Consider the following 27,865-nt stretch of genomic DNA (forward strand, 5'->3'; position numbering starts at 1 on the left):
TTTCCTATATGGTTAGTCCTTCGTGTGTCCCATTTAACAAATCTTTGCTTACTCGGAGTTCATAAAGATATTTCTCTAATTTTTCATTTACAAGCTTTCTTGTTCACCATTTCCATTTGGGAAATGTAATCCATTTTGGAATTTATTATCAGTGATCAAGATTCATTTTTTCCCATATGGATATTCTATTATCCAAGCACCATCTATTGAAAAGATCCTCCTTTTGCCCCATTTTGCAATGCAATGGCAACTTTGACATAAGCCAAATGACTGCTTTTCTGTGGGTCTGTTTTTTGATTCTCTAGTCTGTTCTATTTTGCCTGTCATTGGCCCAATAGGCTACATTATCTTAATTTCAGTAACTCACCTCTGTTTCCCTTCTTTCTGGGATCGTGGCCCCTCAAGTGCTAATTGCCTTGACCTCTCTGGTGTCTTCAGTCTCCCAGTTTTTATATATTGTTCTTGGCAGGTTGGGAGGTCTACGCTATCAAAGCTGAAAGTGGAATCCTAGAGCAGTTGTTTTAGAGGCTGGTCAGATCATGTCACTCCTCCACTTAAAATACTACAGTGTGTCCACTGTCCAGAGAGTAAGATCCAAACTCATCCAAGTCCTGCAAAAAGACCTCTGCCTCTAGCTCTCATCTTGCTCCACTCTGTGTCTTCTTGACTGTGCTTCAGTCTGCTGGTGTTTACCTCTCTCTGGGATGCTTTCTCAAAAACTTCTGTTATTCAGATCTCAGTTCCAATGTCACTTCTTCACAAAGGCTCTCCCTAACCACTCCTTGCATTGTAGTTCCTCCTTCCCACCCTGTTAATGTCATATTACCTTATTTCATTTTCCTTACGTACTTTCCACCAGTGGGAATTATTACGTTTATTAATTTGTTTACTTGTCACATTTCTCTATTAGCGTGTAATCTTGATCTACCTTTTTTTATGGCAGATTTTCCAATGTCAAGAACAATGCCTGGGACACTAAGCAGAGCTGAATAATTGCAGACATTTATATTACAGGCCTAGGCCAGCACTAGAGCGATAAAGGAGGAATAATATACAGGCCCAATGATGAAAACTAAACAAGAGGTTCTACTCTACATGAAAAATGTGAAAGTGAATTAGAAACTCAAAGAGATCATGGGATTATTACAATATATATAATAAAATTCAAAATATCTTTAAAAATAATTTTTATAAATGAATATGAATGAATGTTAAAATTAAGATGTCAACATCTTGGTGCCGTATATTATACATTAGAATAAGAAATAATCATATTATGTGTCTATATAGTTTCCTTTCAATATGACTTCAGTAGATTCAAAATAGTTTAAGAATTCTTTTGCTTTATTTAGCAATGTGTAAATCAATTTATTAAAAGCAAATTCAAAGAGCTAAAAAAAAAAATGGACATTTAGTATTATAGTACATGGTCAAGGTTAAGTCATGCCTTTAATTCCTGATCCAGTAAGTTAAAATTGGGACAGCAGATTTGGACATTAAAAATGTAATTAAATATTATATTTTGACTTTGCCATGAGGCTTATGGACACATACTCTTAGTTGATATTAGCACTGCTGAAATCTGACAGCTATGCTTTCTTTCTCTATTAGGACCGCACTAATGGATAACTGGTATTCTTTATCATACCTGTACTTCAGCACTCTTGGAACTTTGGTAACGTTATTCGTGGGAATACTTACCAGTTTGTCAACAGGTAACTATCTAAACATTAGTATTGCTGTGTTTACCTCTACATTAGTTTTTTTTTTTTTTTTTGCTGTATCTGTTTTATAGCTATTTCTGTTACTTTACTATAATCCTAACAATTAGTTGAATTATCTGTTCCATTTTACTCATGGGAAATTTTAGGGCTTGGACTTGAAAACAAAAGATCTATTTCTGTTTGAATGTTCGAATGCTGTTTCCTAGCTGCGTGGACGTACAGCTGTAGGTCTGTGCAGCTACTGTGTAGCTGCTCTGAGCTGTAGCTGTCCTGGGTGTGAAATGAGGGCAATGGTAACTGTGTAACTGACCTGCCTGTCTCACAGGTTGCTGTGAGATAAAACAAAAAGGCTTGCAAAAGTTGCGTGTAGCTACTACAGTGCTAGGGATTGTATACATACCTTTACAACAGCCCTGTGCCGTGATCTTCCCGTTGTCCTGCACTGACTCTTTGTAAACTGTAAAGAAGTATACACGTGCAGGGAATAGTAATTATGATCTTTATATCTAAGCATAATGTGAAAGCTTTTCTTTAAATGTCCATAAACTGTAAGAAATAATTGTAAAGGAAAATTAAACTGATAATACACATGGTACACACTGCTCTCTGGGATTGCCATAGAACTGTTACCCTGAGACCTCCTTTGGTCCTCATTCCATGAATTCTTTTAGTTTCTCTCCTGTGTTGGATTCCCTGCTGCCTGTATCCCATTACTCCTAGGTCTCGTTTACTCCGTTAATTGGATGGAACACAACCTATAACACATTCTTGAGAAAGGGTGAGCAAGAGAGGAGATTTTAGAAACATTTCATGTCTTAAAAAAAATGTCTTTAGTTCTCCCTTGTGCTTGATTGATAATCCAAGTGGAGAATTTTAGGTTGAAAATAACTTTCTTGCTCCCGGAGGATGTCTTACGTTTCTTCTCCTTGCCGTGTTGCTGTTGGGGAGACCAGTGCCCTGCTGACTGCTGGCCCTTTGTGTGTGACCCATTTCACAATGACTGCCTTGCCCTAGGCCCTCAGGAGCGTTCCCCTGTGAAGACCCATGTCCTTCAGTTCTACGGCACTTTCCTATTTTATTTATTTTGTAATTTCCTGCCATTCTCTGTTTCCTCTTTCTGGAAACTCCTGTTAGTCAAACGTTTTAATCTTGGACAGTTTCTCTAATTTTCTTATCTTTTTTCTCTTATTTTCTATCTTTGTGTCTTTTAGGTCTACTACAAGGAATATTTTTTCAATTACTTTTCCAATAATTCTCAAGGGAGCACTCTGATCCAGTTTTGAGAATAGTCTGTAAGGGAAGGAGGGCAGGTAGAAGGCTATTGCAGTAGCCCAGGTGACCGATCATCACGGTGGCTCGGACCAGGGCAGTAGTGTGGAGTTGGGGAGAAGCGCTGGGCTCCCTAATTTCCTACGTTCCCTCACACATTTACATTCTGAGCAACCAAACTGGGGGACGCAGCTTCACTGTCCTCTTTTATCAAATGTGTTATAACTAGTCAGAAATCCTACGCTTTGTCTAAGTATGTCTTTGTTGGCTTTGTGCTATAAATCTACCAACACTGTGCCCCTTTAGAGAATCTCACCATCTCTCATTGTTTTTTGGCACCTGGATAGCACTGTTTTTCAAACTTCTATGATACTTGTGTTTATAACTAATATGTTAGTAATTAGTGTGGCTATTGATGATATTAACATATAATTATAATTATTATATGCATTATAACTTACGATTATTAGAAATTTATAATAAAGTTTGTAGTGATTTGTTATCTTGCAAACGGCTGTTTAAACTATTCTTTCTTTACAGAAACGACTATGCTTTTTCTCATAAGTAAAATCACCAGCCCAGCAGGTTTATTTGCTTGCCGGTTTTGGTATGTTTTAGACAAATTTTAAACTTCTTTCATCAGCAACCCAGTTGCTCAGATCTGGAATACACCTAACCAGTCTCCTTTTACTATCTGACCTTTGGTCATTTTTCAACTCATTTTTTTTTTTTCCTTTAGAAAAACAGGGTGTTCAAGTACTCCCTTTGAGTACTCTCGTTTTTCCCCTTAAATGCTGTGATTCTGATAACCATATACAGCTATGTCTTTTCTTTTGCTTTAAAAAGTGAACGTGACAGGCATTTAGTGATGAAGAACATTTCCACTTCATTAATTTTATATGACTTATTCCCACTCCACAGTAGCAGTGAGCTCCTTACCAAAAACAAAAAAACAAAATCTAGAAACAAAATCCTGATGTTCCTTGGGAAATATATTTTAAAAGCTACTGTACAATTCTAGGAATATGTAAGAATTTAGGCTAAACAGACTTGGTTGGTATTTCAGCTTCCCCTAGCCATGTACTGTGCGCTTTGAGCGTGTCTCTTCGTTGGTAAAGTAGGGTAAATATTTTCCTAAGTAGGCTATGAGCTATGGGTGCAGGGGTTGTTTTATTCATCTCTGTCCCTCTAGCACCTGGTAGAGTCTCTAGTACATGGTAGGCAGTCAGCAGTGTTGAATGAATTAATTTAAAGTTGAACCCATCTCCAGGACATTAGCAGTTTCCATAATTAAAACTCTAGTATTTGTATGAAAGTGGTGATTCTTAAACTTTAGAACACATAAGGATCCTCAGAAATTTGGTAAGAATTAGAATTCAGTGGCCTTGCCCACAGAGGTTCTAACTGGGTCAGTCCAGGTTGGAGACCTGCAGTTTTTTTGTTTTTGTTTTTGTTTTTGTTTTCTTATTGAGGACTTGCGTTTTAAGTACGTGCCCTCGGTGATTTGGATAGAGGTATTTGGAGAACCACTTATTGAGATACACAGTTTTCAAAGCATTCTCTTTGATCCACAAATAAAATACTAAACCAAAGAGTAATTTTTGTAAAGCAGAACTTTAGGGAAGAGAGTTTGGATCAAGTACCTAACTTTATAGTGATTTGCATTTAAATGATTTATTCAACAACTCACAATTTCCTGCATTTCTTACACACATCTATATTCATAGACACCAAATTGAGGAAAGGCAGCTTCACTATCTGAAGCAGAGGCAGATGGTTTGATTTTTTATTGGTAGACCAGTTTTCCTACCAGTATTGGGCCAGATGACTCTTCCTCTAGTTGGGCACCAGATGAGGCAGTTGGCTTACTATATTCCATTTATATGGAGGCATCTCATTTATCTTTAAAGATTAGACTCGTATTTATCACAGTGAGAGGCTTGCAGAGTCTGAGACTGACTGAGGGAAGGGAAATGGTGAGCTAACTCTCTAGCACTATTTAATAGACTCTCTTGCTCTGTGGTTCTGTAAGTACATAGAATGAAGTTAAACGCCTGTATGATGGACCTTCGCTGGGGAGATGCACATATCTTTTTAACAACATAAATAATGTATGTTTTTCAGGAGGAAGAAAACAGAACGTAGACCGCAGATTCCTACTAACCAAAGAGGACTTTACATCCAATTTTGACATCTTTAAGAAAGTGAGCTGGCTTTCTTTTTCCTTAAATTAATAAGACTGTGCCTTTATCACCAGGATACAATACTAGTTAGTCCTCAGACTCTCTTTCAAACTCTGATGATAAGGAAGGTATTTGCCTTCCTTTCTTAAATGATCTGTTTCTGTGGTTTTTCTCTGCCTCAGTAGATTACGAAGCTGATTTAGAGAAAGAAAATCAGTAGTAACAATTATTTAGAGTTGAATGAGTTAACACTTTTTTTTCTAATCACCATGTTAACATTTTCTTTTAGAAGAAGCAAGTTTTAAACACTAAATCTCATCCAATAGAAGATGGCGGAAATGACAATCCTGCCTTCAACCATATTGAATTGAACTGCACAGATCAAAGTGCCAAGACCAGTGGGACTCGTTTGTGAAGCAGCTGTGACACTAAGTGATCTTAAACAGTGTCCCAGTTTTCTGTGTTTTCTAACATAATTGGATCAGGTTTAGGTTTTTCTGTTTTGTTTGGTTTGGTTTGGTTTATCATGAGCATTTGGGGGGAGATCTTTGGGGGGATAAATATTTGTTAAAGCGAAGTCCTGACTTTACTTACTACACTCACTAGTTGATGCTACTCTGGAGGTAAGAGTTTCAACATCAGCATTTCCCTCTCTCTTTTATTTCAATGAAGCTTGTGAAAGTTATGAAAGTTGTGACTTCATGTGTGCTTAAAAGGTAAATACACATACTTGATGGTCAGAAGCATATTCTTAAATTTGGGCATTATTAAACATATTTCCATGCATTTGGTGCTAACATATACATTTTGGGGTTCACCAAAATCATAATTAATATTGAAAAGGACATTTCTCCCTCCTACCACATACTCCATTCTTAGGGAGCAATGAAGTGACAGGTCTGTGTTGTCTAGATCTTTGCTTCTCATCAACCCTATCAGCCCACGGCACATAAAAACCTTGAAATGGATCCTGGCTCAGGACGCATCCTGTTTGGGACAGAATCTAGGCCCAGTGATCAAGGCCTTCTTGGTGCTATGCATGTATTTTTGTGCCTTTTTTGCTTGTTATCTAGAGCTCCTGGCCATTGGCTGCTTATTTTGCTTTTCTTAGACTCTGGTTCTTATCTGCATTCCTAGTTTCTGACCCATGAACTTTGGTTTTGTTGTTCATTTTACCTTTGCTTGCCTTCCTAATTTCCTGTTCACTCTACTGCCTACATAATTATATCTGGGCTTGCATGTGTCTTGAGACACCCACTGTGAATCATGCTACCCTGGATCCTGGTTCACATCTCAGCCTATAAACTCCCATGAGCCTTATACTGACTGAAGTGCTTTCAATGTAGGTACTTATAGATTTGGTGACCCAAGACTATTTACATAATTTAGAATGGTTAAGCTCCATGGAATCGGTTGATTCCACTGAATGCTATTAAGCTAAATTTTCCAATGTCAACTAACTTGCAGTCAGTTAAATTTAAAGGTACATATGCCTAGAAATCTTGAATTCTAGTATTTCAGTTGGTTAAAGAGCTAAATTACAAAGGCAAATACTATTATTTTTCTTTAGTGTCCTGGAATTACTAAATATATGCCATGTTTTTTATGTTTTAAAATTTCAAGTAGCAATCTCAAAGTTTATTTTGTTTATTTTGCTAAATTTCTAGCTAAGACTCTGATTACAGACTTTCATCAGTAACTTATTTTTTTCTACAGTACACACATTAGATATTGGGTTTTTTTAGCTTTACACTGTTTTAAAATAACATGTGAAATATTTAGGTATATTGAATATTTTATAATTAAATAATTTTTTGCTTATTTTCTAATATTTAGGTGAGCATGCTCTGTACATTTAGAGGTTGCCGACTGAAAACATTAAGAAATGAAAAAAAGTAGAAAATAGCATTTATCTAAAGCAGGGAGATTTATATGACATTTAAATTTAATGATATATTCACATATTTTGTATGTGTATAGTTGTTATTTTTAATCAATATATTTGTAAGCATACAGCAAACTTTGTAAACCTTTCTATAATTTTTTTAATGAGTAGGGACATACAATCTTATTTGTTTCATGTGTGTGATTTGAACTATTGTTATTTATTTAATAATTCTAAACGCACATGTGTGTAGAATGCTTCAATTTTGGAAATCAAAATCAAGTTATTTAAATAATTTTTTCTTTTATCTGACTGCCAAGGAATTATGCAACGTATTTTTAATGAAAGATATAGTAATTCCATTCTTGTCCACTTTCTTTTAACAAAGTATATCTTTGTGACATTAGAAATTATTGATATTTTACTTTTATAAATACCTAAGATTAAGTGGGGAGGGTATAGCTCAGTGGTAGAGCACATGCATTAATATTCATAAGTTCCTGGGTTCAATCCCTAGTACCTCCATTAAGATAAATAAATAAATAAAAGTAACCTAATTACCCCCCCAAAAAATTTAAAACAAAACAAAACATAAGATTACCAAATAGAATTCTTAAGAAATCAGAGTTATGTTATATTAATTATTAAAAATCATTTGTCTTAGCTAAATCTTTGGGTAAAATCAAACAGAGGTAAAATGTTAATATAATGTAAATTAAATAACCTAATGTTCTTAATTATTTTGAATCACAACAAGGCAAATGGGAAGGAAAAGCCACATAAGTTGCCTATCTTTTTTGTTACTAAAGAGTTGTATGACCTTGAATTTATTCTTAATCTCCTCTAATGTTGGAACTTCACACTAAACACATACCTACCTCACAGAAATAATGTGAGCATAAAAGATCAGATAGCACTTTATTAACTCAAATAGTGTTACTTAAAATTTCAATATGATTGAGAATCAAAATCTGAGACAAAGGTCATTTGCTAGTTTTAAGTAAAGGAGAACCATTAATAATTTGCAATGTAATGAAGTGGAGATAGTTCCTTTTAAAAATATGTACCATAGAAATATTTAAAAAATCAGAAATCAGCAGGATTATTCTAAAAGAAAGAATGTAAACTTTAAAGAAAGCTATAGAACAATCATATACACTCCATAGGGAAAAAAATTTTTATTTAGAATGTAAAACAGTATGCATGTATATTCATCTGTTTAGTTGCTTATGCGGTATATTCTCTCTAGAACAGTAGTTCTCAAGGGGTAATTTTGCACCTCAGGGACATTTAGAAATATCTGGGTACATTCTTGGTTGTCACAGGTGGTAAGAAGGTGCTACTGGCAGCTGGTGGATAGAATTTAGAGATGCTGCTAAACGTCCCATGGTGCACAGGGAGCCCTCTTCTCCACAACAAAAAGTGATCCTGCCCTAGATATCAGTAGTGTTGACTTCAAGAAATTCTGCCCTAGGAGTTAGGTTTCAAATCTTGAAATCACACGCCTTGGTTGTGTTCCTTTAGGGCAATTGCCTTGACTCTTCTATCTGTTCTTATCTACAAGTGAGGATTAAAGTATTGATAGCATATGGAATGTTATGATGCAGAATAATGATCATATATTTTAAGGACTACAGAATTGTGAGTAATTATGAAGACAACTCTTAAGAGGGTTCATTTCTTAACATGATTTCCAACATTGACACACATTAGGATGAAGGAAATATTCAACCTATGAATATGAAGGTTTTCATAATTATATTTCATTTTTTAAAACCCCAGAAAGTATCATTTATTGTTAACAACTGAATGTCTGTCCATGAATGTAGATATGTGGGGCAAGGGTAGGGTTGAGATGGAGGAAGTAACTCTCTGTGTTGATTCTTATAGAAAAGTCTGAGTTCTTTCCAATAATGATTGTTGATATGGAGTCAACAAAGTACATGAAAATTCACTGTACAATTTAGTCACTGTAAAATTCATTTTTACATTTGTGTGCCCATTATGAAAAAACTTGAGGGGATTGAGCATTGTAATGTGAAATATGGTTGCATTTGGGATTTTTCTACTTGATTGAACTCTGCAGGTGTCTTTACAATTGTCTGTTCTTGGGGGATAAATGTCAAATTGAATATAATTAATTTTATCAGCTTTTAAATAAAATTATTTCTACTCTGTTTACCACATAGAGGACTCTTCCTACCTACTATTATAAAAGTGTAAGAAAATAAACATATAGAACTTTTGTCACTGAAGTCATTAACACTGGATCTGAAAATAAAGGTAACATATTTAATACTGGAAAGTTCTTAGCCATTATCTCTTTGACTATTCCCCTTCTCCCATTTTCTCTGTTCCATAACTATTTAACTCCTATTAGATGAATGTTGTAACTTTTTATCTCATCCCCATGTCTCCTAATCTGGTTCGTAGTTTTCATCTTTTTATATATATATTTTTTATTTTATTTTCTGCTGTTTTTGTTTTCGAATCTGCTACTTAACATGTCCATTGAATTTTCTATGTCCATTTTGTATCGTTTCAGTGACTTTATTCTTTAATTTCTAGAGTTGGATGTGCTTTTTCAAATTTTCCTATTCTTTTAGTCCTAATTTTTTAATTTTTTCATTGTTTTTCCTAATCATTCTTTTCTCTCTATAATAACTTTGATCATGTTTATTGCTCTTTCCTATTGTTATATTACCTGAAATTCTCGGATGCTCATTCTTCTACTTGTCCATTTGCTTCCTCTACCACATGGTGGTTTCTTTCCTTATGTAGCTGATCATTTTAACTGGAAGTTTATCTTCAGCAGGCATTGTATTTTTTTCTAGTGAGAGTCCCTGGCTCTGGTTAGAGAGAGTCTCTACAGAGAAGTTTTAAATTAGCTTTTGCTGTGCCCTAGTTGTTTCAATAGCTTTCAACCAATTTTACATCATTATCTCAGGCAAGGGAACCTCTCTTAAGCTCGCAATCTCAATTTTTATCTTATATCCTTGCATGGCACAGGACTTAGGTTTGATGCTTCAGGTACTGTGTCTGTTTTTCATCCAAAACTTTGATAGAGGCAAACTTTCTTTAAATCCCCCTTTAATCAATGAGGCAGTTCTTTAGGCTTTTGGTGGTACTTGGAATAGAGTTCTAAATTCACCACATTCCATAGGCAGAAACCCCATCTTTGTCCCCATGAGGACATAAGAACTCAGCAGGACTGCACCTCTGTAGGTTACTTGACATCTGCTGATACTATTGCAAGGGTTTCCATTTTCTTTTCAATATTGGGACTGGTATTCTCCTTTACAGTCTTACAAGTCTGACTGTGTATTAAAATTTTTGTTTTGTGGTATTTTATCCAGAATTTCTGTGTGTTTATAGCAGGAGGGGCTCCCGTCTCTATCAATATGGATCACACATTGTTGGAAGTTCTTTTATTATTATTCCCTTAATTTGCTGAGTCCTACGTAGGCTTTGGCAACATGAGGGGATATTCATCATACAAGGAAATTTTAAATCAATGTGCAAAATAAGATAATCTGTTATAAACTGAATACATGAATGCTGAGGTACATAGAGAGTCAGTATAGTAGCTTTATTGAGCTGTAATTCACGTACCATACAGCTAGTTCATTTAAGGTGTACAACTCAATGGTTTTTATATTCTCAGGTGTGAACAACTATCATCACAGTTTTAGAACATTTTAATCACCCTCAAAAGAAACCCCAGTAGCAGTCACTCCCCATTTTCCCCAACCCCATTAGCCCTAAGTGACCACTAGTATATTTGCTGTCTCTATTGATTTTTCTATTCTAGACATTTCATATAAATGAAATCACATGAAAATCAAAAGACCGCAGTATATGGCTTCTTTCACATAACATAATGTTTTCAAGGTTAATCCATGTTGTATCATATATCAGTTCTTCATTCATTTTCATGGCCTAATAATATTCCACTGTATGGCTATACTACATTTCATTTATCCATTCATCCATTGATGGACATTTGTGTTGTTTCCACTTTTAGGCTATTATGAATAATGCTCATCTGAACTCTGTGTACAAGTTTTTGTGTTGCATGTGTTTTCATTTCTCTTGAGTATACACTAGCAGTAGAATTTCTGGGCCATATGGTAACTATGCTTAACAATTTGAGGAACTGCCAGACTGTTTTCCAAAGTGGTTGCAGCGTTTTACATTTCTCTCAGCAGTGTGTGAGGGTTCTGATTTCTCCACATCCTGACCAACACTTGTTAGTTGCATTTTTGATTATAGCCATTTTTGTGAGCATACAATGGTACATCACTGTAGTTTTTGATTTGCAGTTTCCTGGTAGGTAATGATGCTGAACATCTTTTTATGTTTCTTGGCCATTTGTACATCTTCTTTGGAGACATATCTATTCAGAGCCTTTGCCCATTTTTCATTGGCTTATTTGTCTTTTTATTATTGAGTTATAAAAGCTCTTTGTATATCCAAGGTACAAGTCCTTTATCAGACATATAATTTCTAAACATTTTCTTCCACTCTGTGCAGCATTTTCTTTTAATTGAAAGCCTCCAAGCTACAAAGAAAAGTCACTTGAGATATAAACAGATCTCAAGTTTAAAAGAGAATATAAAGCCTTCTATTCACACACTTCAGACAGAGTAGGAAACATGATGTTTCCATAAAGACAAAATACAGTACAATTTAAAATAGGGCCAGTTGTGGAGGTAGATGGAGAAACAAAAGGAGATAGGTGAAGGAGGTGGAGAAAGGTAAATACACAGAATTACCTTACTGCTGAGGCTGTGCATTGCATTATTATATTATGCTGGGTGGAAGCCAGGAAACCCAGGCAAAGGCAAAAGTGCAAAAGACGGTCGGAGAGAGTCAAGGTACATCTCGGTTTACACGCTGTTGGTGAGGCAAGAGGCTGGCTCAAGGAGGCCATCTACAGGGGAAGTGATATTCAGAATAAGAATATATTCAGAAAAATTAACCAATAATCTTCCCCACTCCCTGAAGCATTTAATTACCACCTTAGCTCTTCTTCACATTCAAATAATCAGGCATCTGATGTTTATAGCTCAGAAAAGGGATGCTTCCACAAATACCAGAGTGAAAAAAAGAGATTTCTTCTTGGCTTTTGAGTGTTGACTTAAGTTGACAAGGATAAAATATCTTGGAAAGTAAGAGCTAAATTCCCATCCCCCTAGAGTAGAAATGGATTTCTGATGCTGGGAGGGTTTAGAGGAAGTGATGAGAGTTAATATATTAATGAGTCTCTGAGGAAGGGTCTCTGAATCCTACTCTATGTGGTGAGCCCTGGGATGGCTGTAGCAAATCACTTTAGGTTTGTGGGATTAGTTAAAAAAAAAAACCGCAAAACCTGTTCTCCATCTCCTGATTAGAGCTTAGAGCCACAAGACCCTGGTAAATACACGCCAGAATGGTGTGTCTGGGCAGGCATATGACCTTGGGGCTTTAGAGAGACTTGACCACATTTTAGAAGCAAAGAAACAGAAATTGTTGTATGAAGTGTGTAGATGAGTAGGGCTTTAGCTTCACAATTTTCTACAACCTAATGCAGTGTTAACAGCAGCGCGGAGGTAAGGAAGGAAACCAATGTGGGAATCAGCCTCGAACAGGCTGAGACCTGCTTAGACTGACAATCAAGTATTTTATGGTTTCTGAACCAAACATGAATATGACAAGCTTAGGCAATTAAAAAAAAAAAGTCCTAGGGAGGTGGGGGAGTGGGGACAGGAAGAAGTAGTATTCTCTTTTTATAGCAAGTAGTCAATACTATAGCTTGAAATGGCTTTCAGTCTCAATGCTTTTCTCTCTCCTTACACTTAGCCGTCTGTGTTCACTGCTGTATTCTTGGCATCTAGAACAGACTCTGGCCCAACAAATACTTTGGAATGAACAAATGCATACAATTTCTGCCTCTTAGCGTTTTCATCCTCCTTTTCTTTTGTTTTTAAATGAGCGTCACAGGTTTGATTCCCTGGGAAGCAGAGTCTAAGATGGAGTTTAGTGTGCTTAAAGTTTATCAGGGAGCGTCTTTATCATCCACACCTGTTGAAGGAAGACAACAGACAGTTTTGGGCAGGGGTGGAAGCTGAGCTGTAATGCAGGTCCAAAGACCACCTCCTCAGAGACTCTGAAGTGAGGCGAACCCTTCAGAGTTAACCCTAGTTGAGCCAAGATGGCCAGGCTTTCGTATTTCTGCATCAATTAGTCGTTGATGTGGGCTGTCACGGGAAGGGGCGTGGCCTTGGGTCAGGTGATCTTCTTCAATAAAGCAGTCCGGACAGGCGAGCAGCGAGATGAAGGCTGCTGGTAGTGCTCTCCTCGGCTGGGGCTAGAAGTCCTTCACAGTCGGGGGATCTTGGCAGCGTACCACTGTGTCTACTTCATAAGGTAACTGCATTTTAGAGACGTCAAGTCGTTTGTCCAAGGTCATACACCTGGGACCTGAGCTTAGTTTTGTCTGACCCCAAAATCCATGGTCTTAATATTTTTTCTTCTATCATACATTATTGATGTAAGCTTACTCCTAAATTGGTGAAGGTGGGGATGGAGTTAGGAGGATTTGTTGTCAGGCTTCTAGACTGATACAACGTGCAGGTCAGGGTGGAGGTCCTGACCCAGGCCTTTAAGAAACGCCCAGTTTCTTCTCTGCTCAGCTAGAAACCTGCAGTGACAGTGCTTTGTACTGAAGGATATGATTAACTGATAAGTGCTACCATTTGAAATCGCTGCACAGCTACCTTTTCACTAAGGTGGAAGTTTCTAAAATATTATACAGTCAGATAAAACTAAGTTCAGCTTGCATGGTAGAGTGTATTAAAGTACTTCAAGTTGTGGCAAAATACTGAGTAGGTCATGGTTTTCAATGCATCGGTCCCAATCAGTGGTATCAAGATCACCTGGGCACTTGTAGCAGCTGACTTTCTCGGGCCTACCTTAGACCTGCTGAGTCAGAAACAGTGCTGGTAGGATTCAGGTGATTCTAACGCATGCTGGAGTTTGAGAACTACTGGGCTAGATGATTGTGTTAGTAGAAAAAACAAACTGGACTGTATATAAATGATTCCTTTTAAAATGGTTTGAATATTTCCTCTGTTTGTTTGCTGGATTTGCTTTACATGTTGGAACTCAGTGCTTCCAAAAGATCACAGCTTCCTAATAGGTGAGGTCTGAATTCATGAACGTTGAAGATTACCTCCTTGAGGGCTAACACGTAGGCAAGCTGAGTGTAGCAGTGCATAGCATCCCACTGATAACAGCTTTCCTATTTACCCCTCCCTCCTGGGGTGTTAATAGGATCCAAATCCAATACTTTTAAGTATTTAAAATCACTCAAGTCATAAAAACATTATTGAGCAAGTTTCCTTAACTTTTTGTTAAACATTTTATAAAATTGGTGTCTAAAACCAGTCAATGGTCATTTCGGGGAAATTACAAATGTTCCTGTTGGGAAAAAAATAGCTGGACTTCGATCTGAGTGGCTTAACTTCTTCACTAAGGTAGAGGATTGTATGCAGTTGAGGTTTTACATTTGCCTCTTTCATGCTGAAGCTTGTTTACAGGAAAGGGAGTTTACATTGATTGCATGCTCTAAGCACTAAAAATTTGACTGTAGGCATCACACTCTGTTAGGCATTGGGGGAGGGGAAGATGGGTTCTTGATTTCTATCACGTACAAGCTCTCTCTGAGGCTCTAAGACAGATACTCGTGCATTAACTAGCTGAGGGATAATACACAGGGAAATTGTCTGAATGAGTGGGGCAGATTGCAATAGGAGAATTCCGGGAAGAGAACTTGTTGGGAGACACTTGTTGAAAAGTTGATGTTCAAGTGAGACCCTACAGCTAGAGATTGATCTGAATAGGCAAAGAGAGGAAATATGTTTTGCTAGGGAGTGTGGTGCATGGAGGGAGAGTATAAGCAAAGCTTTGGAAGGAGTAAAGAATCTGCCCTTCTGGGGGATGTGAGGGGATCCTGGCTAGAACAGAGGTTGATACTGAGGTGAAGAAATGTTGTGTAAGTAGAGTGGCCAGTTTCAAGGACCAGGATGCAGAGTTAGGACTTTTACCAGAACTTCCCTTTGAATCCAGGAAGGTCTGGTACCTGGCAGGGGTATTTGCTATATTCTTAATCTGCCTCTACCGTACATTAGACTATATTTATAGTGATGACAATGAATCATCAAAGGAAGATAAATGGGTTTCAATTTCCTTTATTTAAGGAACTCTGGAAAGTATATTTATAGAGAATTTTATAGAAATTTATTTCTAGAGAGATTTGAATTTTAAAAAATCAGCTAAAATAAAATTTTGCTAGTTCCAAGATAAACTCCCCTGTTGTTTGGATAGTTTTATATCTGCATAGCCAAGATTTTAATGAAGATTATAGTATTGAAGTGGGATATTTCTAATACTCTAGTCTTATGAAGACTCATAAGATTAGGTATATTAGAAAATCCTCAAATTATGGCATCCTCATTATGCATGATATTTAAAATACTCCACCATCCACACTGGGAAACAGAGTTCATCAGAAACATGCTAATTTTTTGCTGGTTCTATTGGTTGTTTTTGCATGCATTCATCCAATGAATACTTGATTTCTTTTTATTTTCTCAGTTTAATTGAGATATAATTGACATACAGTGCTATGTAAATTGAAGACATAAAGCATAATTTTTTATGCTTTATATTGTGAAATGATTACCCTAATAAGTTTAGTTAACATCCCTCATCTATATAAATACAAAAGAAAAGAGAAAAAGTGGTTTTTTTCATTGTGATGAGAACCCTTAGGATCTATTCTCTTAATACTTTTTAAATATATCTTGCAGCAGTGTTAACTATAGTCATCACGTTGTGCATTATATTCCTAATACTCATTTATCTTTTCTTGAGATATAATTGGCATATAGCATTATATTGGTTTCAGGTGTACTACATAATAATTTGATATTTCTATATATTATGTATATATTACTAAATGATGGCCATTAAGTGTCTAGTTAAGATCAATCACAATTAGTTATAAATTTTTTTCTTGTGATAAGAACTTTTAAGATCTATTCCCTTAGCAAATTTTAATGTTCAATATGGTATTAATTATAATCACCATGCTGTGCATTACATGCCCATGACTTACTTATTTTATAACTGAAAGTTTGTAACTTTTGTCTACCTTCACCTATATTGCCCATCCCCTGTCCCCGCCTCTGGCTACCTCCAGTCTATTTTCTGTATCTGTGAGTTCAGTTGTCTGTTTTGTTTTTTTAGATTCCACTTATGAGTGAGATGATATGGTATTTGTCTTTTCTCTGTCTGACTTGCTGCACTCAGTGTAATACCATCAACATTATCCATGTTTTTGCAAATGGCAAGTTTTCCATTTATTTTATGGCTGAATAATATTCCATTGTATAAATACACCACATTTTCTCTATCAGTTTAAGTGCCGATGGACACTTAGTATATTCCCATGTCTTTGCTATTGTAAATAATGAACTTGGGGATACATATATCTTTTTGAGTTGGTGTTTTTTGTTTCCATCAAATAAATACCCAGAAGTGGAATAGTTGGATCATATAGTTCTATTTTTAAGTTTTTGAGGAACCTCCATACTGTCGTCCATAGTGGCTGCACCAGTGTACAGTTCCACCAACGTTATACAAATGTTTTAATTTCCTTTTCTCCACATCCTCCCTGACATGTGTTATTCCTTGTGTTTTTGATTATAGCCATTCTAACAAGTGTGAGGTGATACCTCATTGTGATTTTGCTTTGCATTTCCCTAACAATTAGTGATGTTAAATACCTTTTCATGTACTTGTTGGCCATTTGTATGTCTTCTTTTGAAAAGTGTTCAGATTATCTGCTCATTTTAAAATTATATTGTTTTCCTATTGAGTTGTATGAGTTAATTATATACTTTGAATATTAACCCCTTATCAGATACATGATTTACAAATATTTCTCCTATTCAGTAAGTTACTTTTTCATTTTGTTGATGATTTCCTTTATTGTGCAGAAGCTTTTTAATTTGATGTAGTTCCATTTGTTTATTTTTGCTTTTGCTGCATTGTTTTTGGTGTCAGATTCAAGAAATCATCACCGAGACTGATGTCAAGGAGCTTACCACCTATGTTTTCTTCTTAGAGTTTTATGGCTTCAGGTCTTATGTTCAAATCTTTGATACATTTTGAATTGATTTTTGTATATGGTGTGAGATAATGATCCAGTTGCATTCTCTGCATGTGGCTGTCCAGTTTTCCCAGTACCATTTATTGAAGAGACATTTTCTGTCCCCATTGTATATTCTTGGCTCCTTTTTCACAAATTAATTGACCATATATATGTAGGTTTATTTCTGGGCTCTCTATTCTGTTCCATTGATCCATGTGTCTGTTTTAATGCCAGTACTCACACAGCACTGTTTTGGTTACTATGACTTTGTAATACAGTTTGAAATTAAGAAATGTGATGCCTCTAGTTTTCTTCTTTCTCGAGATTGCTTGCTTTGGCTATTTGGGGTCTTTTGTATTTCCAGACATATTTTAGGATTGTTTGTTCTGTAAAAAATTCCATTGGAACTTTGATAGGATTGAATTGAACTGTGAATTGTCTTGGATAGTATGGACATTTTAACAATGTTAATTTTTCTCATCCATGAGCATGGAATATCTTTCCATTTATTTGTGTCATCTTTGATCCACTGGCTGTTCAGCTGCATGTTGTTTAATCTCCACATACTTGTGAATTTTCCAGTTTTCTTCTCATAGTCAATTTTGTGGTTGGAAAAAGTTCTTTATATTATATCTGTCTTAAATTTGTTAAGACTTGTTTTGTGGCCTAACATACGATATATCCTGTAGAATTTACCATGTCTTCTTGAGAAGAATGTGTATTCTTCTGTTTTGGGATGGAATGTTCTATAAATGTTGGTTAAGTCCATTTGGTGTAATGTGTTCTTTAAGGTCAATGTTTTCTTATTGATTCTCTGTTTGGATAATCTATCCATTGATAAAAGTGGAGTATTAGTCACCTACTATTATTGTATTGCTGTCCTTTAGTACTATAGGTCTGTCGATATTTCCTTTATATATTTAGGTGTTCCTATGATGGATGCATAAATATTTATAAATATTGTATCTTCTTGTTAGATTGACTTCTTTATCATTATGTAATGACTTTCTTTGTCTCTTATTACAATCTTTGTATTAAAATCTATTTTATTTCATGTGAGTAACCCAATTTCTTTGGGTTTCCATTTGTGTGGAATATCTTTTTAGATCCTTTCATTTTCAGTTTGTATGTGTCCTTACAGCTGAAGTGAGTCTCTTGAAGGCAGCATATAGATAAATTCTGTGTTTTTATGCGTTCAGCCATTGTATATATTTTGATTGGAAAATTTAGTCTATTTATAGCTTTGTAATACAGTTTGAAATCAGGAAATATGATGTCAATAATTTAATTATTGACATTCTGTACTTACTGCACTTGTTAAATGTTTTCTGGCTTTTCTGCAGTTTCTCTTTTTCTGTCTTTTTCACTTGCTGCTTCCTTTCTGATTTGATGGTTTTCTGTAGCAGTATACTCAGATTGCTTTCACTTTTTGTTGTGTATATCTACTATAGGGTTTTGCTCTGTGGTTTACATGAACCTTACATACAACAAATTATATTTGTAACAGCCTATTTTAAGTTGATAACAACTTAAGTTTGATGCATTCTAAAGCTCTCCATTTTTACTTCCACCCACTCATGTTTTTGTGGTCACATTTTGCATCTTTTTATTTAGTGTATTCCTTAACAAGCTGTTGTAGTTACAGTTATTTCTACTACTTTTGTCTTTCAAACTTTACACAAGCTTTATAAGTAACTAACCCACCACCTTACAACATCTGATTATTTTGAATTTTACTATATATTTACCTTTAGAAGTGAAGTTTATACTTTTATATGTTTTCCTGCTACTAATTAGCACCCTTTTGTTGCTGCTTAAAGGAGCAGCTTTAACATTCTTGAAAGTCTAGTGGTGATGAGATACTTAAGCTTTTGCTTGCCTAGAAAATCCTTTATCTCTCCTTCAATTCTGAAGGACCCTTTCCTGGGTAGAATATCTGGATTGGCAGGGGGTTTTTTCATTCAGTACTTTGAATATATTATGCTACTCCCTTCTGGCCTGCAAAAGTTTCTCCTGAAAAATTTGCTGATAGTCGAACATTTGCACATAACAAATTGTTTTTCTCTTGCTGCTTTTGAGATTCTCTTTAACTTTTGACATTTAATTACAATATTTCTTGGCATGGTTCTTTTTGGGTTTATCTTATTTGAGTCTCCTTAGGATTCCTGGATCTGGATGTCTGCATCCTTCCCCAAGTTAGGGAAGTTTCCAGCCATTATTTATTCAAATAAGTTTTCTGCCCCTTTCTCTCCCTTCCGATTCTGGAACCCCTATGATGCAAGTGTTGGTCGGCTTGATGTTGTCCTGTAAGTCCCTTAAGCTATCGTCACTCTTTCATTCTTGTTTCTTTTGCTGTCCTGATTGGACAAGTTCCACCACCCTGTCTTCAAATTCAAATTCATTAAGTTCAGACAAGGGTCTGCTATTGAATCCTTGTAATTTTTCACTTCCGTTATTGTATTCTTCAGCTCTTTGACTTCTATTTGGTACTTTTCTACATTTTCTCTCTTCATTGAAATTCTCACTTTGTTCATGCATTTTTCTCCTGAGCTCAATGAGTATCTTTATGACTGCTACTTTGAAGTCTATCTGAAAAATCACTTATCTCCACTTCATTAAGGTCTTTTTGTGAGGTTTCGTTTTTTTCCTTTCATTTGGAACATATTCATCTATTTCTTCATTTCCCTTGACTCTCTCTGCTCTAGCTTTTGTTTGTCTGTCAAACCTTAGTGATTGTCCAAACAGCCTACTTATTCTTTTTAAAAAATTTTTATTAAAGTATAGCTGATTTACAATGTGAGTTTAAGGTGTACAGCAAAGTGATTCAGTTATACGTGTACATATATATATGTGTGTGTGTGTAAGTGTGTGTGTGTTTTCTTTTCAGATTATTTTCCATTATATATTATTACAAGAAATTGAGTATAGTTCCCTGTGCTATACCATAGGTCCTTGTTTATCTATTTTATATATAGTAATGTGTGTTTGTTAATCCCCACCCCCTGATTTATTCCTCCCTACCCTTTCCCCTTTGGTAACCAGTTTTTTTCTATGTCCATGAGCCTGTTTTGGGTTTGTAAATAGAATTTGTATGATTTTTTTTAGATTCCACATATAAGTGATGTCATATGATATTTGTCTTTCTCTGACTTACTTCACTCAATATGATAATCTCTGGGTCCATCCATGTTGCTGCAAATGGCATTATTTCATTCTGTTTATCAAGAAGCCTACTTATTAGTGTCTCCCAGTATTTCAGGTTATGCCAAGACCTCTCAGTGTCCCAAAGGGGAGGATCTCAGTCAGCAACTAGATTCAGGCCGATTGGAAGCCAGAACTTCAGGCAGTAGCTTTTTAAAGTATGCAAATATGTACAGTCCTGTAAAACCACAGGGGTAATTCCCACTGGCCACCAGAGCCAAGCAAACTAGAGGTGCCTCCTGGGCAGCAGTCACCTAAGTTGGGATGACAGATGAGTGTACACATTTCTAGGAGACACTGATGAGCTGGAGTAAGGCAGAGGGAGAGTGCAAAGACTAAATCCACTAGCCTCTTTCCCCTGTGAGCACTTTGGTAGGCTCCACTCAGGCCAAAGCTCCTGGATAAATAAACCTCTTCCACAGAAAGACTGGGGGTGTGTGCAGCCTTGTCATATATGGCCTTTATTATGTTGAGGCACTTTCCTTCTGTAGCTGATTTGTTAAGAGTTTTGTCTTTTTTTTTTTTTTTAAATCATGAATGAATGTTGAATTTTGTCAAATGTCTTTTCTGCATCTATAAGATTATCATATAACTTTTCTTTCCATTAATATTGATTTGTGCGTGTTAAGCCATTCTTGCATCCCCAGGATAAATCCTCTTTGATCATGGTGAATGGTCCTTTTAATGTGCTGCTAAATTTGGTGTGCTATTATTTTATTGAGGATATTTGCATCTATATTAATCAGGAACAACAGCCTGTAGTTTTATTTTCTTGTAGTGTCCTTTTCTTGCTTTGATATCAGGGCAATACTGGCTTCATGAGTTTGGGAGTATTCCCTCTTCTTTGATTTTTTTGGGAGTATTTTATAAGAATTAGCTTTAATTCTTCCTTAAATTTTTGTCTCCTGCTGCCCAGGAAACATTTGGTCCTGGGATTTTCTTCATCAGGAAATTTTAAATTACTGATTCAGTCTCTTTACTAGCAATTTGTTCCAATTTTCTGTTTCTTCCTCATTCAGTCTTGGTAGGTTGTATGTTTCCAGGAATTTTTACATTTTTTTCTAGGTTGTCCAATTTGTTGGCATATAGTTGTTCATAGTAGTCTGTTAAGATCCTTTGCATTTCTGAGTATCAATTGTAATGTCTCCTTTTTCATTTATAATTTTGTTGATTTGGTCCCTCCCTATTTTTTGGTTAGTCTAGAGTTTTCTCCATTTTGTTCATCTTTTCAAAGAAACTTCTTAGTTTCTTACTCTTTTCTATTGTTTCCCTGTTCTCTTATTTATTTCTGTTCTAATATTTCTTATTTCCTTCCTTCTGCAAATCTTGGGCTCAATTTGGTCTTCTCTTTCTAGTTCCTTTAGTCATAGAATTAAGTTGTTTGAGATCTTTCTTTTTTATTAATGTGTGCATTTATTGCTGTGAACTTTTCTCTTAGAACTGCTTTTGCTATCCCAAAAGTTTTGGTAGGTTGTATTTCCATTTTTGTTTGTTTCAAGGGACTATTATTTCACCTTTAATTTCTTCTTTGATCCATTGTTGATCAGGAGAATGTTGTTTAATTTCCATGTATTCATGAACTTTTCAGTTTCCTCTTGTTACTGATTTCTACTTTCATCCCATTGTTTTCAGAGAAAATGCTTGGTATGATTTCAATCTCTTTGAACTTGCTAAGATTTGTTTTGTAACCTAACGTGGTTTATCCTAGAAAATGTTCCATGTGCTCTTGAGAAGAATTTATATTCTGCTGTTGTTGGGCAGAATGTTCTATATATGTCTGTTAGGTTCATTTGGTCTATAGTATTGCCCAAATCTACTGTTTGCATATTGAGCGTCTGTCTGGATGTTCTATCTTGTTGTGAAGTACCCAACAATTATTATATTGCTGTTTATTTCTCCTTTTAGCTCTGTTAGATATTGCTTTACATTTTTAGGTCCTCTGATACTGGTTACAAATATTTACAACTGTTATATCTTGATGGATTGACCCTTTATCATCATATAATGACCTTCTTTGCCTTTCGTTTTAGCATTTGTGTGTGTGTGTGTGTGTGTGTGTATAAACAGTCAGTTTACAATGTGTCAATTTCTGGTATACAGCATAATCCTTCAGTCATACATGAACAGACATATATTCGTTTTCGTATTCTTTTTCACCATAAGTTACTACAAGATATTGAATATAGTTCTCTATGCTATACAGTGTGAACTTGTTTATCTGTTTTGTACATACTAGTTAGTACCTACAAATTTGGAACTCCCAATCCCAATTTATCCCTTCCCATCCCCTTCTCTCCCTGGTAACCATAAGTTTGTTTTCTATGTGTGTCCATTTCTATTTTGTAAATAAGTTTGTTTGCCTTTTTTTTTTTTTTTGATTCCACATATAAGTGATATCATATGGTATTTTTCTTTCTCTTTCTGGTTTACTTCACTTAGAATGACATTCTCCAGGGACATTCATGTTGCTGCAAATGGCATTATTTTGTTCTTTTTATGACTGAATAGTATTCCATTGTATAAATATACCACATCTTCTTTATCCAGTCATCTGTCGATGGACGTTGAGGTTGTTTCCTTGTCTTGGGTATTGTAAATATTGCTGCTATGAACATTGGAGTGCATGTATCTTTTTGAATTAAGGTTCCTTCTGGATTTATGCCCAGGAATGGGATTGCTGGATCACATGGTAAGTCTGTTTTTAGTCTTTTGAGGAATGTCCATACTGTTTTCCATGATGGCTACACCAAATTACATTCCCACCAACAGTGTAGGAGGGTTCCCTTTTCTCCACAGCCTCTCTAGCATTTATTATTTGTGGACTTTTGAATGATGGTCATTCTGACTTGTGTGAGATGATACCTCATTATAGTTTTGATTTGCATTTCTTTAATAATTAGTGATAGTGAACAGTTTTTCATGTGCCTATTGGCCATTTGTATGTCTTCCTTGGAGAATTGCTTGTTTAGGTCTTCTGCCCATTTTTGGATTGGATTGTTTGTTATTAAGTTGTGTGAGCTGCTTATATATTCTGGAGATTAAGCCCTTGTCAGTCTCATCTTTTGCAAATATTTTCTCCCATTCCATAGCCTGTCTTTTTGTTTTGCTTATGGTTTCCTTTGCTGTGCAAGAGCTTAGAAGTTTAATTAGGTCCCATTTCTTTATTTTTGCTTTTATTTCTGTTGCTGGGATAGACTGCCCTAGGAGAACATTGCTGAGATTTATGTTGGAGAATGTTTTGCCTATGTTTTCTTCTAAGAGATTTATAGTGTCTTGAGTTATGTTTAAGTCTTTAAGCCATTTTGAGTTTGTGTTTGGTGTGAGGGAGTATTCTAACTTTATTGATTTACGTGTAGCTGTCCAGTTTTCCCAACACCATTTGCTGAAAAGATTGTCTTTATTCCATTGTGTGTTCTTGTCTCCTTTGTCAAAAATTAATTGACCAAAAGTTTGTGGGTTTATTTCTGGCTTTCTATTCTCTTCCGTTGATCCATATGTCTGTTTTCATACCAATACCATGTTGTTTTGATTACTGCAGCTGTGTAGTATTGTCTGAAGTCTGGGAGGGTTAGTCCTCCAGTTTCATTCTTTATCTTCAGTATTTCTTTGGCAATTCTGGCTCTTTTGTGATTCTATATAAATTTTATGATTATTTGTTCTAGTTCTGTGAAAAATGTCCTGGGTAACTTGATAGAGATTACATTAAATCTATAGATTGCTTTGGGTGGTATTTTAACAATGTTAATTTTTCCAATCCGAGAACATGGGGTATCTTTCCATTTCTTTAAGTCATCTTTAATTTCCTTAGTCAATGTTTTGTAGTTCTTGGCATATAGGTCTTTCACTTCCTTGGTCAGATCTATTCTTAAGTATTTTATTTTTTTGGATGCAATTTTAAAAGGGATTGTTTATTTACTTTCTTTTCCTGCTATTTCATTGTTAGTGTAAAGAAATGCCACTCATTTCTGTATGTTAATCTTGTATCCTGCTACCTTGCCGAATTCTTTTATTAGCTCTAGTAGTTATTGTGTGGAGCCTTTAGGGTTTTCTATATATAGTATCATGTCATCTACATATAGTGACAATTTTACCTCTTCTCTTCCAATTTGGATCCCTTTTATTTCTTTTTGTCTAATTGCTGTGGCTAGGACTTCCAATACTATATTAAATAGAAGTAGTGAGAGTGGGTATCCTTGTCTTGTTCCAGATTTTAGGGGAAAGGCTTTCAGCTTTTCGTCATTGAGTACTATGCTGCCTGTAGGTTTGTCATATATAGCTTTTATTATGTTGAGATATGTTCCCTCTATACCCACTTTGGTAAGAGTTTTTATCATAAATGGGTATTGAGTTTTTTTTCAGTTTTCAGTTTTATTAAGTAGAATTGTTACAATTAGATTGCACATATACAGTATATTGCATGTAAATATATACGCATAATACACTGCACGTATTTTTAAATTTTACATATATGTACTGTTCATTGTTTCTAAGAATGTTTAAAGCTTTAGCTTTTTAAATTTACATAGTTATCAAAGGAATAAAGCCAACCACAAAATAAGAATTAATTCAAAAATGTGCATAGACCCCACTATTAACAGCAACAATATTTATGATTGCCAAGATATGGAAGCATCCTAAGTGCACATCAATAGATGAATGGATAAAGAAGATGCAGCATTCCATATGTAATGGAATACAACTCATCCATAAGAAAGAAGGATATTTTGCCATTTGCGGCCCTTCATTCACTTTTTTTTCCACTTCAAAAACCAGAATTTTACAACTGGCATAAACATTTCCATTGTATCAAAAACAACAAAATACCTAGAAATAAACAACCAAGGAGGTTACCTATGCTCTGCAAACTGTAAAACATTGATGAAGGAAATTGAAGATGATACAAAGAAATGGAAATATATCTTGTGCTCTTGGATTGGAAGAATCAACATCATCAAAATGGTCACACTACTCAAAGCAAGCTACAGATCCAATGCAACAACCCCTGTCAAAATACTCACAACATTCTTCACAGAAATAGAACAGACAATTCCAAAATTTTATGGAACTATAAAAAACCCCAAACTGCCAAAGCAATCTTTTGTAGGTCTTTTTTAGGGTGCTGAATTTTATCAAATGCTTTTCTGCATCTATTGAGATGATCATATGATTTTGTCCTTTCTCTTGTTGATGTGGTGTATCATGTTGATTGATTTGCGTATGTTGATCCATCCTTGTGTCCCTGGGATGAATCCAACTTGATCATGATGTATGATCTTTTTTGTGTTGTTGGATTCCATTTGCTAGTATTTTGAGAATTTTTGCATCTATATTCATCAAAAATATTGGCCTATAGCTTTCTTTTTTGGTAGTGTTTTTGTCTGGCTTTGGTATCGGTGATGGTGGCTTTGTAGAATGAGTTTGAGGATGTTCCCTCCTCTTCAATCTTTTGGAAGAATTTGAGAAGGATTGGTATGAACTCTTCTTTGTATGTTGATAGAATTCCTCATCTGGTCCTGAACTTTTGTTTGCAGGGAGGTTTTTTATTGCTGATTCTATTTCACTTGTAGTGATTGGTCTGTTCAAATGATCTATTTCTTCTTGATTCAGTTTTGGTGGGCTGTATGTTTCTAGAAACTTGTCCATTTCTTCTAAGATATCCAATTTACTGCCATATAGTTGTTCATAGTATCTCTTATGATTTTTTTTGTATTTCTGTGGTATTCGTTGTAATCTCTCCGTTTTCATTTCTTATTTTGTTTACTTGTGTCCTCTCTTTTCTTCTTGGTGAGCCTGGCCAGAGGTCTGTCAATTTTGTTTACTCTTTCGAAAAACCAGCTCTTGGTTTGATTTTTTCTATTGTTTTTCAAATTTCTTTTTTATTTATTTCCTCCCTGACCTTTATTATTTCTTTCCTTCTGCTGACTTTAGGTTTTATTCGTTCTTCTTTTTCTAATTCTTTTAGGTGGTAGGTTAGGTTGTTTATTTGTTTTTTGAGGAAGGACTTTATCGCCATGAACTTCTCTTTTAGGACTGCTTTTGCTGCATCCCATAGATTTTGTGTGGTTGTGTTTTCATTGTTGTTTGTCTTAAGGTATTTTTAAATTTCTTCTTTGATTTAATTATTGACCCATTGGGTTTTTTTGGTAGCATGTTGTTTAGTCTCCATGCTGTCATTTTTTTCTCATTTGTTTTTCTGTGGTTGAGTTCTAGTTTCATGCCATTGTGGTCAGAGCAGATGCTTGGAATAATTTCTATCCTCTTAAATTTGTTGAGGCTTCCTTTGTGCCTAAGTATTCTACCCTAGAGAATGTTCCATGAGTACTTGAAAAAAATGTATATTCTGTTTCTTGGGGATGTAATGTCTTAAAAATATCAACCAAGATCAACTGTTCTCTGGCTCTACAGATTTAGGAGTATCAGTTATCTATTGTGGTCCTGAAGGGCTGTTTTATTTTTTGTTTGTTATTTTTTATTTAAAGTGGGAGCATTCCTTTGTAGAGGCTATGCATCTAATAGTTTTGTTGGGAGGGCTGTTCTTTGTATGGATGGTTGCCATGTTTTTCTTCCATGTGTGTTGGCTATTATCCCTTTGGGGGTGTGGTTGGTGTTGTGGTGATCAGAGCCTGCCCTGATTGTTGTTGAGTGGGGCCTCCTGTTTTGTTCTGTGGTTGTCACAGCCTTGACAGGGGCTAGGTCTGCTCTCCCTTGGCTAGAATAGAGGCTTCAGACCTGTTTCTGAGCTGTGGTGTGTGGTAGGCCAGGTTGGAGCAGTTCAGCTGGGAAGAAGAGTTGGAAGAAGATGTCCACTGAGAAGTGTCCTCTGTGGTATTGTCTGTCATTTGTTACATGGGCTTACAAGGTACTCTGTGTTGATGCTGCCTTTGTCCCCACCTTTGTGTGGGAATGTAGGCCTGCTCTGGTGTCCCCCAGGTTCTGGGCCCCAGGAACCACCAGTGCAGATCTGCCAAAGTCAGGCACCAGGACCCACTATAGCAAGCATGCAGTCACACACCTGAATCTGTGGTGTGCCACAGGGTCAGCGCAGACTCCAGCCCTGCCTCTGTGTAAGATACAGTATGCTGGCCTGTTGTAAATACCCATACTCACCTCGCCATGCACCAGAACTCCACTCACTGCCTGTTCATCCCCGAGGCATGGGTCCACAAAGGGTCTAGAGAGAACAAATCCACCCTCTCTGCCTGGGGTTGTAAACAAACCTCAGTCCTTCCTGTGAAGTTGCAGGGCCACTGGGTATGGATTCAGCTTTCAGCCCTGCCTTGGCACGTCAGTGATGGCTGTCACCAAGCCCCACCTCTCTTCTTGGAGAACACCCCAGCAATGGAGCCACGTGGAGAAAGCAGCTAGGGTGCATCTCATTGCACCCCTCGCCCCTCAATGCACACCA

The 27,865-nt window shown here is 35.9% G+C and overlaps 1 protein-coding gene across 2 annotated transcripts in view; it reads left to right on the forward strand.

Moving 5' to 3' along the window:
* SLC5A8 (solute carrier family 5 member 8) overlaps positions 1–9,366 on the forward strand; it is a 51,020-nt gene extending 41,654 nt beyond the window's left edge. The window contains exons 13-16 of one of the 2 annotated variants that reach the window (XM_032493544.1): positions 1,612–1,715; positions 3,534–3,600; positions 5,118–5,197; positions 5,466–9,366. In XM_032493544.1, the coding sequence (XP_032349435.1) occupies positions 1,612–1,715; positions 3,534–3,600; positions 5,118–5,184 (238 nt within the window). In that variant the 3' untranslated portion in view covers positions 5,185–5,197; positions 5,466–9,366. The remainder of the gene's footprint in view (positions 1–1,611; positions 1,716–3,533; positions 3,601–5,117; positions 5,198–5,465) is intronic. The other variant, XM_006193344.3, reaches the window with a different exon arrangement.
* The last annotated feature ends 18,499 nt before the right edge of the window (positions 9,367–27,865 follow it).

Source organism: Camelus ferus, chromosome 12, assembly GCF_009834535.1.
Source record: "Camelus ferus isolate YT-003-E chromosome 12, BCGSAC_Cfer_1.0, whole genome shotgun sequence".
Lineage (NCBI taxonomy): Eukaryota > Metazoa > Chordata > Mammalia > Artiodactyla > Camelidae > Camelus > Camelus ferus.